At 34.4% G+C, this 14,858-nt stretch overlaps 1 protein-coding gene across 1 annotated transcript; it reads right to left on the bottom strand.

Annotated features, from left to right (window-relative positions):
- Nucleotides 1-1,231: 1,231 nt before the first annotated feature.
- On the bottom strand, nt 1,232-14,534 carry GRXCR2 (glutaredoxin and cysteine rich domain containing 2). The gene is made up of 3 exons (XM_074230439.1): nt 14,199-14,534; nt 6,962-7,189; nt 1,232-1,414 (listed from the first exon to the last, which is right to left on the bottom strand). The coding sequence occupies exons 1-3, from the start codon at nt 14,532-14,534 to the stop codon at nt 1,232-1,234; spliced, it is 747 nt and encodes a 248-aa protein (XP_074086540.1).
- Between the last annotated feature and the right edge of the window lie 324 nt (nt 14,535-14,858).

Raw genomic sequence — 14,858 nt, 5'->3', positions numbered from 1 at the left:
TTACTCACCATTCTGACTGTACTTCACAATGTATATAGGCATACATAGAGAAGGGAATATTTCTAAACCTGCCTTGATTGAGGCAAAAATAGATTTAGAGGAGGATCTAAAAAGAAAGGATTTAACAATAGGTTATTTTTCACTTTTCACCATTTATGGAGAGATAAGAAAGAGAGATTGCTGAATTAAAATGAACTTATTTATATATTAATCATCTGAGACTGAAGGAAGTCTAAAATCACATGCCTACCTAAGCACCAAATCTGTCATAAGTAACTTTGACTTGGCTTAAAATTTCTACAATTGAAGGCATACATGTGTGTGTCTTTTATTACCATATCCTTAGAAGCAGTCATATTCCTTGCTGCCTGCACAACTATTATCCATCAAACATAAAGCCTCTGGAAGAAAGGGTCTACTCCATTTCTTAACTTATCTAAAAAGTTCCTACCATCTGCATGTCTGACAATGATCTGCTAGACATTTGGAATTACTGAGTCTCCTAATAAATCAGAATGTCACTTTGACCAATGACAATTTAAAATACATGATAAGTAACAAGAATTCTGTTCATCAGAGTGTTGCCATTTCATTCCTTTTGTCCTTACCCAGGTTTGCAGCCATCAACCATGTCTGGGATGTCTTAAGAATCCCTAGTTTGCTTCCAAGTGGAGCTCAGGGTCACTTCCTACAAGTGGGGTTTTCTAATATTCCAGTTGTGTGTCTTGTAATTAATTTGTGTCACTTTCTATATATTTCAGATTTGTTTATTTTTGTACATTAGAATGTAAGCTTCTGAAAGACAGGCTTTCATTTTTGCCTTTATGCTAACAGTATCCAGGTCAGTACTTATATTGCATCATGGAAAATTAAAATTTGTTAAATTGAATATGCAAACAGTCCTCCAAAAACAAATGGTTAAAAAAAATGGTTTCAAGCTTCTATCTAAAGTGTACATTCACTGTCACAGAAGGAGAAATGAGCTGAGGGCCCCTATAGGATACTGTTAGCATTAGCTCCAGAATAGAGTGCAAGTTCCCCTGCTTCTTGGACCTTCCCCCTCCCCCCCCTCCACCAAACCCAAAGGTAGATATATTTGTCATATAGATTTGCTGGTGACACAGGTGACAACAACTTCAGCGGTTCCTCTGATGATGAGATCAAATGAAGGACTGGGCAGTTTATCAGAAACCAATCCAGGCAATCAATACAGACACATGGAAGCTATAAGTTATTGGTTGCAAATTTGGCAGGGCTGAAGGCCATTCTCATTACAAGCACGACACCGTAAGGCCCTGTAAGATTCTTTAAATCTATTAGCCAACATAGAAAATTTGCTTCCATGGCACAGAGAGCAAGTAGCACTGCCTGATCCTCTACAGTGGAAGCAATTTTGCTCAGGGATCTCCCCTTCCTGAAAGAAATAAACCCAAGAGTTAGTTACTGTTTCTACACAGACCCATTATCTTCACAAAAGGAGATGGATAAGGAACAAGATTTCAGAATATTTCCAGAAATGCCTAATATAAGTAGTGACCAGAAGCAATGACTAGACTACATTTATATTGTTCTAAAATTTGCAAAGCACTTTACATGTATTATATCTTTTGATTCTTACAAGAATTCTGTGAAATAAATGTAATTAACCCCATTTTACAGTTGAGCAAATTGAGGCAGAAGAAAAGGGACTTGCTTAGGGCCCTATAGCTACTAAGTATCAAGTACTAAGTGCAATTTGAAATCAGATCTTCAGCTCTATATGCACTGATGCCTAGATAGGAATTTATGTTGTCATATGTAACTAGTAATTTTACAGACTAGTAGAGACAAACACTTTCCAACATCTTTGAAGTTATGATGCTCTATCATTAAATTCTACAACTCCTTTCATGGTAGTCCTATATGGCATGTGGTCACTAATTTCAATGGATTAAAATTAGTTTTGTTTTGAACCTTTAACTGATAGCATGAATGCTAATTAAAGATATGTCAATTATGTAACCTTCTTCCAGTTTTCCTAGGTATTACTATGAAAAAGCTTTGGGTTCCTAGTCCAACATCTTGAGCACCCTTATCTTGGGACCCTATCTCTACTCCTCCTTCACTCCCTGCTGCCTACTGTCACCACATTGCAGTATCTTGGTGTATACTAATCTTGTGATTTTTCCTAGAAGTGAAGAGAACTGAACCTTTTTTAAAGGAAGTTCTTGTTTTATGAAATAAAATCAGTGTAACTGACAAAGGAGGGTCAAAAGATGTGGATGAACATTTTTTGAAATGAATCATTAACTTGTGCTTCCTGATTCATTAATGGGAGGCATTTTTTCTCATAATTTTCGAAAAGAAAAAGTCTGTTTTCCAAAGTTATCTTAGGGGAAAATTGCCAGTCTACATTTTTTTCAAAAATCTATTTTCATGGCTAAGTTTGGACCTGATTCATTTAATAAAAGTGGGATTTTATTGTGCCACAAATGAGTTTCCAAGGAAATAATTTCCATCTCTACCACTGGCAATATCTCACAACCTAAATCTGGAATATTTTAATGTCTTTATGCTTTGCAAAGTGTTATTATCCCCAGTGAACTGTAAGGGGGAAATGATAGTTTACATTCATGAAGGGCTGTACTATTTACCAAGCACTTCCCTCACTATCCTGTGAGACAAATAGCATGCTTAAATCTCCAATTTCCAAATGTGGGAACTGAGGCTGAGATCCCCATCTCTAAAATGAAAAATAAAAATTAGTTGCCCAGAGTTACACAACTAATGAGGATGCCAAATTACTTCATTAGCATGATCTTAGTTCTTAAGAATTGGCTCCCAATTTCTTGAATAATTTCTAGGTATTTTGCTTCCTTTTCAATATGTCAAACACCAAGAAAACTCATATAATTCTAAATTGTACTGAGATTTTTTTTTATTCATCTCTCAGGGTCTATCTCCCCCAACCTTCTTTTTTTATATTTTTTCTTTTAAAAAAGATAAATAATATATCTCAATGGAAACCAAGATTCTGAGTAAAATCACATAAGACATACAGAAGAAGTTCCAGTGATTTATGGTTTCAAGTCAAGTGAGCACACATTTTTTTCCTCTATGTTTCATTTCAACTGAGTTCAATTTTCTCTCCTCTCCTTTCTTTCTTCCCCCCCCCCACCAAATAGCTAATATATGGGTTCAAGGATTATTCTGACTTTCATACTGATCTTTTATAAAGGTCCCCAATAGCTTCATTCTTCCATATAAAGGAACAAAAAGTCACTTGGTCAGAAGAGACTCCTTGAAGATCTTTGACCTTTTTAAAACCAAACTTTTCCAGGGAATAAGAAAAAAGGTAGCATTTTAAAACACAATTCAGATGGAAAGTAAATTAGGTCCAATCTTTTCTGCACCATCTTAGCCCTACAATTCTGTCTTTATTTGTAACTAGTTTCTACAACCTACAAATCTCTCAAAACTGAACTTAAAAGGTTTGCTGAAACACACTTTAATCGAGACCTGGTTTGTCCTAATGGTTTTTTTTTCCTAAAAAAAAGGATTCAGATCCATGTCTGTCAAATAACATTTCCCACTCTCTAGTCTGTCTCTCTACCCAGAGGTTTAATAAAATCAGAGTCAATTCTGAAAAGTAGCTGCTGCTCACACTACATGAAAACAGTGTGGGGAGAGGGAGGGAATTATAGAAAATTGCATACATTGTATTTCACGGTCACCCTGCCCAGAGTTTTAATAAAATCAGACTCTCTTGAACAATAACAGCTGCTTTTACTATGAAAACGTGGGAAATTATAAAATGTGATTCTAGAACTGAATGGAACTTTCAAAAATAGAATTATCTGGTTACTTCTAGACAAATACCCAGGGCATTTATCTGTCTACTGTTTTCTTGGTTATCTCTAGAAATGCAGACAACAAAACATCCTTTAGTCATCTGTTTTATTCACCTGAAATACTTTGAAGTTCTTCCTTCTAGGCAAGAGTAGTCTCTTTTGTTTTAATTTGGGATATTGATTGGTTTTCCAAGGATATGATAATCTCAGGATTTCTTGTACAAAGACCTTTTTTACACTAGAAAATAATGAAGTCCTGGACCCCTTAATCACATCTTATCTCCCTTGAGGGCAGGAACCATCTTCTTATGCTCATCAAAAAAATTTTCAATAGTAAATGTTTAATAATTTTATGATGAATGAATATTCTTTCTTCAAGAGATCCATCTTCAACTTTAGCTGTCATTTTCCTTTTTCTCTAAAATCTTTTCAGTATCCTTTTAAATAAAGAATATCTTAGGGGGAATCTTAGTATAATAGATGCGGGACCAATTCTGGGGGGGCCCATCCTTTCAATGACACTGGACAAGTCATTTCAATTCTCAGGGACCTCCAATATGATAAATTAAACCTTTCCAGTCTGTGACTATTAAAATTCCACAGTGATAAAATCAAAGGTCTAGCTATCTCACTTCCCCCCCCCAAAAAAAATAATACAGATTTATACACCAGCAATTCCTCACTCTGATGAAATTACAAGACCAAAAAATTAAAATCTTTTTTTTAAGAAACAGAAAGTTGTAATCAAGTGGTTCTCAAATTTTTGAGTGTCAGGAACCCTTTACACTCTAAAAGTTATAGAGGAAATCCCATTAAGAACTTTTATTTATGTGGGGAATATCTATTTACTACATTAGAAATTAAAATATCTTAGCATTATTATGGAAATAGTTTTGATTTTGAGGACCCCCCCAGAAAGGAACTTGGGGGTCCCCATACTATACTTGAAAACTACTGTTATAGTGGACAGGTAGTATTCTGGTCTTGAATGTCTCTCAGAAAGATGTGTATTCAAATTCTTATTTTGACTGTTAGTAACTGTATGACTATAAACAAAACCTTGTCTAAGTCTCAGTTTCCTAATCTTTGTACTAGGGAATGTAGCACCTAATTTGCAAATATTTTATAAAGCTTAGATGAGATAATATCTATATAGCTCTTTGAAAACTTTTACTTATCAAATTAGTTTAAGCTGCAGTTTTTTAAAGTATAGTGACCAAAGCAGCATATGGTATGCCAGTAGTGGTCAGTGTAAAGCATGATAAAGGTTTTATGTACTGGTTTATGTACTGCTTAAATAAGAACATATAATAAAGCAGACTTCCTGAGAGCAGAATTCCATTAACATATAAGCATGTGATAATTATGATGATATTGAAATTTAAAGTCAGGGCTCTAGAAATATCAAGCTTTTCCCAGATCTTGTTGTTTAACTTTAAATAACCAGTTTTGCATGTAGTACATCTAGAGCTTTTATTAGTTACTGACCAATTATATCTCTCTTTGCATCTCCCACAATATCTAGTGTAGTGCCTATAATAAATTCTCCATAAATATTTGCTTGATTGATGCATCCTTCTTCCTTTTTTCTTTCATTTCTCTCTCCCTGATTATCCTTGCCATGTCTGCTACAGAGACAACTGCTTTCTCTTCCTCCCTTCAAAGTAAATGCATACAAGAATGCTTATTGAATATATAATTAATTAATAAATTAAGTTATCAAAACAATGTATATTAAACAATAATGAGATTTAAATACCCATATCCAATATATCTAAATGACCATTTTTGTTCATAAATTACTTTGTACACTTGAGCAAATTACCTCATCTATGTGTAAAATGAGAGGGTTTGATGAGATAAGTTAGATATAGTTAGCATTATAGCATGTTTTCAATATACTTTATTAATATTATCTTTATAAAATTTACAAATTTTATGTTTATAAGTTTATAAATATTCCAATTTTTCTCACAAAAGGGAGGTGGATGCTATTATTATCTCCATTTCATAAATGAGAAAATGGAAATAAACAGGATCACCCAGTTTATGTATCCCTAAGATCTACTTGGTGATTAGGTGGTTCCCTAAAGACCCATCCAGCCCCAAAATAATATGTTTCTAAGATTATTTATAAAGGTTAGCTAAAAATTCATTTTAAAAGTGTTCATATAGCATTTGAGTTATTCTCATTCCAGCAATGTGAAGAGAATTCCCTTCAAAAAGCATTTTATAAATAACCATAAAATCAAGCAAAATAATAAGACTCTTCCCTGAACAAAGCTTTATTGTCCAGGATCAGCTGTTTAAAGATTCTATTGATTGGATGTCTGCCCTTAGCAAAGAATGCCTTCAAACCTGAAGTAGATGATCTTGACTTCAGAGGTGTGGTCATAAAACAACTATGAGTATAGATTGAAGCGCATGTCCTACAGGATTATTGTATTGGTTTGTTTTGCTTAACTACTTCTTTGTTATAGAGGGGACAATAAGGAGAAAGTTGATTATAGAATGAATGCAATATAAAAAGACATCCATAAAATATTTTAAGCCTAGGCTTTTGCTATGATAATAATAGTTTATATTTATTTAATGTGCTGAGGTTAACAAAGCATTTTTAACTATAAAATAAATGGGTAAAAGTTGACATTTATACTTTTTTCTTGATTTAGTTCCCAATTGTATTACTCTAACTTCATATTCTCTAGTAGTCTTGGTTCTATGCAGTTTTTTTTTTAATTTTTGTTTTATTTTTTTAGATTTTTCAAGGCAATGGGGTTAAGTGGCTTGCCCAAGGCCACACAGCTAGGTAATTATTAAGTGTCTGAGGTTGGATTTGAACCCAGGTACTCCTGACTCCAAGGCCAGTGCTTTATCCACTGTGCCACCTAGCAACCCCTGGTTCTATGCAGTTTTGAAAAAGATACTTCCTTTTTGGAATTCAACAAGTTAGCAATTCACTTAAAAAATGTTTCTTTTTCTTTGATCTTTCTAAGACTGTATTTGTGGTAGTGATCTTTGTGAGGACTGAAGCAGCTAAAATATGTGAAATGAGAAAGTTAAAGAGTCATAATGGTCTTTGTGGTGAAAGTTCCCATGACAGAAACTTAATTACAACCTACTTTCCATACCTGGATAAATTGGTTGTGGGCAAATGTAGCTTCTGTTTCTGGCAGTGGGCCATCAGTCTGATCACTATCTCCATCATCCTCTTCTTTGCTCACCAGAGACTGTTCCTCAGTTTCTTCTCCCTTCTGAAGGACTTTTCTCATGAAATCTTTTTTGTCCATTGAAGTTCGAATGATTTTCAGGTTATTAGTATAGATGATTATCTTGCCAAAATCTAAAATGGGTGGGGGCTACAGAAAGTGAAAAATGAGCACAGCATGTGATGAATTATCTATGAATAAGAAGGGTGCAGGAAAACATCCAGCTTTTATAAAACAGACTTAAGTCCTATAGTTTTACATGTACCAATTAGAGTAGGGAGAGGCAGAGAGGGAAAATGAAAGTGTGAAGAGAAGGAGGAAGAAAAGAGTAAAACAAGGAGAAAGTAAAGAAAGTAGGAGAGAGAAGAGAAAAGAAGACTCAAATAGAAGGGAAAAGAGAGGGGAGTAGGAGACAGGAGGAAAGAAGGAGCAAAGATGGAAAAGGAGAGAGAAAAGGAGAAGAGGGAGGAGAGAGAACAAGTGGGAGATAGGTAAATATAAAAACAGGAAAAGGTAGAGAGAAGGAAGAGACAAGCAGGAAGGGGGGGAAAAGAAGGAAAGGGAGAGAAAAATAAGAGTTTCAAAAGCTTTTTCTATGGCTCAGTCTCCAAAGAGAATTAACATTCTTTTCCCTCTCCCTCCACACATTTCATGCTCTACCCAAATCCATTGTGAGGTACTATAAATAAATTTGTTTCATTTTAAACCCATGTGTAAGGTTTTCTTCTTGACCTGCTCAAGACTAAGTGTAAAAGTAACAAGAGAAAGACTGTTTATAGGAGTCCCAATTTCAATCACACACGGTAAATGGAAGGCCAGATTCTTTCAAAGAGACTAAGGCCACATGAGTGGCTCTGCAGTAAGGTCAGATATAACCAAAGAAAATTATGCTTCAATGGATCTCCACAAAAAGTGACAGATTGGCTCTGGAGGACCTTCTGAATTTGTTTGATTCTATTGCATAATTACCAACTGAATCTAGCATGAGTTTATTTAACCTAGTCATAGCTAGCGCCTCAAACTTAGCTTATGTTAGGCCTAGAGAGAACTAGTGAGGATTATTAATGAAAATAACATCAGTAATGATGACTGATTTATATTAAGCAAAATAATTTGCATCCCATGTTTTTTCCTTGAACTGTCCTACATAATTAATGAACTACCATAACCTAATTTAGTGGGAAGAATGAGAATTATGAAATGCAACCTGGCATAGTAGATAGGGCATTGTTCTTAAAGTCAGGAAACCTGAGTCCAGATCCTACCTCAGACATTTATAGTGGTGTGAATCCAGTCAAGTTAACCTCTCTCTGCCTCAGATATCTCATTTATAAAATGATAAGGTTGGACTCAATTTCCTTTAAAATTCATTCTTCTCTAAATCTATGATCCTCTGACTATGAACACTGATTTTAGGATTGAAGGATACAGTTTGAATCCTGAATTCTTGCAGGTGACTTTGGCACATCATTCAGTTAACCACTAGGTCCAAAGATCCCTATCAGTAAAATAAAAAAGTTGAACTAAGTGACCTCTGAAATCTCTTCTAACTCTAAATCTGTGAAAATATAGGATCATATAATACAAAATTCTTTTCTTATAAAATTTAATTCATAATCTATTATGTCCAAAGTTTTATGCCAAATTCTATGAGCAATTAAAAAAACACAAAAAGAAACAGACAGGCTATGTCTTCACAGAGTTTAGAATATAGTGAGGAAGATAAAATATTTACATCAACAGTTATATGGCAAAGTCATATCAAAAGTGCAATAGGAGGGGCGGCTAGGTGGCGCAGTGGATAGAGCACCGGCCTTGGAGTCAGGAGTACCTGGGTTCAAATCCAACCTCAGACACTTAATAATTACCTAGCTGTGTGGCCTTGGGCAAGCCACTTAACCCCATTGCCTTGAAAAATCTAAAAAAAAAATGCAATAGGAGGGGCAGCTAAGTGGCAAAGTAGATAGGACCCGAGTTCAAATATGACCTCAGATACTTAATAATTACCTAGCTGTGTGATCTTGAGCAAATCACTTAACCCCATTGCCTTGCAAAAACTAAAAAAAACTGCAATAAGAGATATTAAAAAGTGATGTATTCTCTTGAGTGAGCAATCATTTAGGGAAAGGTAGTCAAAGGTTACCTGAAAAAGATATAATTTGAGTTAAACATTGAAAAGTGAATAGGAATTGAATAGGGAGAGCAGGGAAAAGAGCAAACAGAGGAATAGGGCTCATAAAACAGAGAGAGAGAGAGAGAGAGAGAGAGAGAGAGAGAGAGAGAGAGAGAGAGAGAGAGAGAGAGAGACCTTTAATAGCATACATGCATTCCTCCATCCAAAGAATTGCCTAAATCAATTTAACTAAATAGGATCATATTTTAGCCATAACAAATTCATTCTGAAGCTTCTTTTAGCAGGTCTTACACAGCTTAATTTCCCTTTAAATTGACCTTTATATACACCCTCCTGGTTTGAGAGGATAATTTTCTAAAGCCACAAGTTTCCCTGTTGCCTCTGATCTTCCTCAAGGGATCATGTAGCAGCTTCCACTTCTTATTGTTTGATGTCAGTCAGAGTCCTGTTTCATTCTTCTGTATCAGTTTCTAAGCACTAAGAGATAAGTGTGGTGCACTTTTTTAGAAGGCTCCATTTCTCTTTCAATCATAAGTACTCAAAGAGGTTAGTTAGGTTATTATAAAGCTCTCCTGCTTTTATAGCTGTCAGAGAAAAAAAAGGCAAACAGATAAAACCTTAAGAAGTCAAACTGACTGAACCCTCAGCCACTAAGAGGAGCAATGACTAAACCAAGAGTTCTTACCTTGGGATATGTGAACTTGTTCTTTTTGTTGTTGTTTAATATTTGACTATATTTCAATAATTGGTTTTCTTTATAATTCATGCATTATTATGAGGAGTCCATAGACTTTACCAGCCTGCCAAAGGAGCATATGACATAAAAAATGCTAAGAACCCTTGATCCTAACCTTCTGAGACAGAGGAGCTTTTATTCTAGCTTTAAAAATATCCAAAGATAACTATTCCACTTGCTCCATTGATAGACTTTTTCAATATTCAGTCACCTTGACAGCCAAAAAGTTTTTACTGTATCTAAGGAAACTCTCTCTACATGTAATTTAAGTTCAAGATAACTTATTTCACACACTATAAAAATGAAGATTGCACTTGTTCTACCCACTGGAGTCTAGGAATGGTCAAATATTTTCCTTTTTATAGTGTCCATTATAAGAATAACAATTGCTTTTTTAAAAAATTCTATACTTCGGCAGCTAGGTGGTACAGGGGGAGCTAGGTGGAGCAGTGGATAGAGCACCAGCCCTGGAGTCAGGAGTACCTGAGTTCAAATCCAGTCTCAGACACTTAATAATTACCTAGCTGTGTGGCCTTGGGCAAGCCACTTAACCCCACTGCCTTGCAAAAAAAATCTATACTTATTGAGCTTGAGCAACCTGAAAGTCACTCTTAAAAGTACCATTGATCCTGCCTTTCATCATTGCTTTACAGGTTAACTAAGCATATTTACCTTTGTGATAAGAAACCTTTAACCATTTTTTTATAGAACCTATTATTCATTCATTTTAAAATGAAGGCTCCCAGTATCACAAAATGACAAGAGTTAAAAGAAACCTTCATAGTCTTCTACCTCAGTCTATCTGAATTTAGACCAAACACATGCCATTGTGAATTTGCTCAAAAACCAATATCTACTTGGACAATTCATTATCTAATTATTAGAGTGTTTTTCCTTAGATAAATCCAAACTTTACCTCTCTGCAATTTTTATCCACTTATCCTAGTTCTGCTACCTAATATCAAACAGAAGAAAGCTAATCTCTATTCCACAAAAGTTTCATTTGCTTAAAAATCATTATCATGTATCTCTCTCCCCCCCACCCCAATATGAGTCTTCTTTTTTCCAGGCTAAAGGTTCCAGTTTTCTTCAACCATTGTTTTTATGGCATCAACCTAATCATCCTGCTTTACCTCCTCTGGATACCGTCCAGGTTATCAGTGTCCTCCCTAAATTGTGGCACCCAGAACTGAACATGATACTATAGATGTGGTCTCACTAAGGCAAAGTACACCCAAACTATCACCTCCCTAGTCCTGGATACTATGCATCACTTAACACAGCCCAAGACATTAGCTTTCTTGGCTGTTATATCCCTTTCTTGTCTCAAACTAAGATTGTAGTCTTCTAAAACTCCCAGATTTTTTTTCCAGAAAAATTACCAACTTTTTATTTTCTCTGTTCAATAGGTATTTATTGACTGCCTACAATGTTCAAGAAATTGTGCTAGGAATTGAGGGATATGAATGATGTATTAGATAGTGTTCCTATCCAAGGAGATTAGTTTGGTAGGAAGAAATGAAAAATAAATAATATATAATACACAAGAAAATGTGAAACTGCATGACAGATACAAAAGAATTGCTCAAAAAATTTCTACTTGTCAAGGATATGGATTCTACTATCATAAAATATGTTTATATATATATATATTTCCCTTTATTTATATAAGCCTGCTACAGGCCTATATCACCTTAAACCAGGACTACTGAAATAGCCTGCTCGTTGGTCTCCTTGTTTCAAATGTCTCACAACTTCAATTCATCCTCCACTCAGCTATCAAAGTGATTTACACAAAACACAGGTCTAACCATGTTCCTCTTCTATTCAATAAATTCTATTGGCTCTATTACCTCCAGAATAGAATAGAAAATACTTTATTTGATTTCTAAAGAGATTTTTTACTTGCCCTCTTCCTGGAAACTTTTCAGGTTTCTTAAGCTTTAGTCCCCTCTATACACTATGATTCAATGATAAAGGTTTCCTTACTATTTCTCATTCAAGACACTCTATTTCTCAACTCTTCACATTTTGACTGGCTACCCACCATGTCTGGAATGTTCCCCATCCCCAACTACATCTTGCAATTTTCCTGACTTCCTTTTTTTTCAGTGATTGTTGCACTTTGGGTGGAATATTTGTAAATCAAGGATAAACAAGTCTGAGATAATGGAGAAAAGGTAAGATAGACCAAAGGTAAGGAGTTTTATTCAGGATTTTACTGGGTTTTATTCTGGAGGCAGGGGGAAACCATTAAAAATTTTTGAAGGAAATTACATTAACATAGAGATGTGAAATAGGAAGAAAAAATTACTTTTAGTTGATATTCAGGATGCATTAAGAAGGAGAAGACATTGATGGCATAAGGACTATTTAAGTCCTTCAGCAAAATGGAATGAAAGTACTGAACTAGAAAGGTGTTAATGAAAATGAAAATATAAGAATGAACTTGAAAGCAAGTATGGAGGAAATGAATGAGTACAAAACTAGTGAATCACAAATTTCCCTTCAAAATGTTGGAGTGATGGTATGACTCAGAAAATTTCTGTCCTAGATTTTTAATGATCCGTGTCAAAATAACAATGGCAAACATTTATGTGGTACTCATTATCTGCCAGGCTCTGTGTTGAGCGCTTTCCAATTGTTATCTCATTTGATCCACAAAAACCTTGGGAGGGAAGTATTATTATTATTCCCATTTTGCAGATGAGGAAAAATGAGGTAAACAGAGGTTAAGAGATTTGCCTTGCAGTCACACAGTTAGAAGATATCTGAGATCAGATCTGAACCCAAGTCTTCCTGACTGTAGGCCCAGAGTTTTATATACTGCATCACCACATAATTAGAAGTTTTAAGCAAATTTATATTAGCTTAACTTTTGTAAAACTAAAATCATTTAAAATATTACATGGAATTTCAGTCATTTATATTCTATAAGAAAATATGCTAAAGTTGATAAATGTAGATATGTTTCAATTATACTTTTAAAATCTTCATGAGAACTTTTTTTAATTAAAAGAAGATATATATTGTTTCCTTATCCTGGAATAAAATAACCATTTAATAAATGTTTGTTGACTATAACAAATTAAAATGATTAAATCTCATTTATGTTTTGCACTTTCTAGAGGAGAATGTACTCTTGTATCTTATGTCAAAAATGTTTAAATTTCATAGATCTAGAACCTGAAGAGAGACCTCAGATGTTATTTAATTCAAGACCCCCATTTTACAAAAAGTAGACTAAGGATAAAAGGATTACAATTACTTTCTCAGTGTCATGAAGGTGTCATCTAGGTGGCAAAGGTAGAATCCTATAATTCCAAATTCAATTTTTTAATTATATGCTATGTAGTAAATATAAATATAAATATAACATACAATTATATGTTAAAGAAATGAATTTCATTCAGAGTGTCAAAGACTCATTTAGCAGAGAACATACCTAACTTTTCTATTAGTTTTTAAAAATCAGTAATTATTTTCCCAAATCTCTCAGTCCTTGAATCAACTTCTACTTATCCATGATAATAAGATTCATGGATCAAGTGAAAACTTCATTTTTACTATCACTTTAAAAATCCTTCTCTTTCTACATTTTCTCAGTGATGCAATAGAATAATAGGATGATTTGAGTTTCAACACCTCTCTCCACTCTCCATGACCTTCAGTTTATGGTAAAATTGCTAATTAGAGTAAATCTCTCCAGACAAGGGGTAGGGCCAGAAATAGATCAAGGAAGAAAAGTAAAGGTTGTTGATCTATTCATCTGTAACCTTATGTAAACTCAATTCAAAAAAATTTTTATTAGGCCTTTGCTGTGTGCTCAACCCATGCTAGATACAATGTTTCTTTGCTGTTTGACCTTTGATAATTAAACTTGAAAAAATGCCTAGCTACATTATCTCTTTTTAAAAAAGAAAACTACCCACTTTGCATAATTCTGAATCAATCTAGTGACTAGAGAATGAATGCAACTTCATAAATCAGTCTTTCATTTTATACACAGAAGAATCTAGGCAAACCCTCATAACAATTTATTATACTGGGTGAAATTTTAATATTATATGCGTTTACACAAATATCCAATAACTCATCAACAGGCATGTTATTTTTCCCCCAATTTATTATTTTAATGACTTTCCCATGGAGCTCATTTACCTTTTTTTATTGAATTTGAGTCAACTACATATCTGAGATGTTTCAGTAGTGTTCTAATATAGTAATGATCAGAAGGATTTAGGGGGAAATCTCTTCCAAAAAGTTAGTGAAATATGTATAGTCCTTACCTTATGATCATTAGTCTTGTAATCATTGAAGAGAGGCTGGCTACCTGCCAGGGTGTAGGCATTTCCCTCTCTGTAAACGCTGATTCGTTGAGCAGTCAATTTTGTAGAATAAAATCTTGGTTTAGGAGTTTCTCCAGCCCCATAGACACTCTCCACTGGTTCAAAAGACTCTTGGATAAAACTATGAGGGTACTCATCCTTTGGGGACTCAAGTTCCTGACCATCTTCAAATACTTGCTTTAATACTCTACCACTGTAGGATGATGATATTTTAAATCTTACTTTTCGGGGTTTACTTTCACACTTTTGATTTGTCTTCTTCTCAAGTTCATCCATCTGTAGAGATTTTTGTCGTATGGTTCCCAAAAATCAACTTAGCCAGGAAAACTTTGGGCTTTAAGGAAAGAGCATTTAATTTTCTCCTCGAGTGCATAATTAATTCAAGTTGGTGTTAGGGTACTCTCAGGTTACAGTTAAACTGACACCCATACATTAAATATTGATGGATGCTCATGAAAATGAATGTAATTGTGGATCTGAGGAGAGAGGGGAATATGAGGTAAGTTTTGTTTTCAGGTGTAGTTTTTTCCCTTCCCTGAGCTTGCCTTAGTCTGTAAGTAGGTTGTTTCATTTATGTGAGCAAGTATTAACTTGGTAAAG

This window comes from Macrotis lagotis, chromosome 1 (assembly GCF_037893015.1).
Source record: "Macrotis lagotis isolate mMagLag1 chromosome 1, bilby.v1.9.chrom.fasta, whole genome shotgun sequence".
Taxonomy (NCBI): Eukaryota; Metazoa; Chordata; class Mammalia; order Peramelemorphia; family Peramelidae; genus Macrotis; species Macrotis lagotis.
Note: the sequence above shows the minus strand (reverse complement) of the source record. Positions and strands in the feature narration are given on the sequence as shown.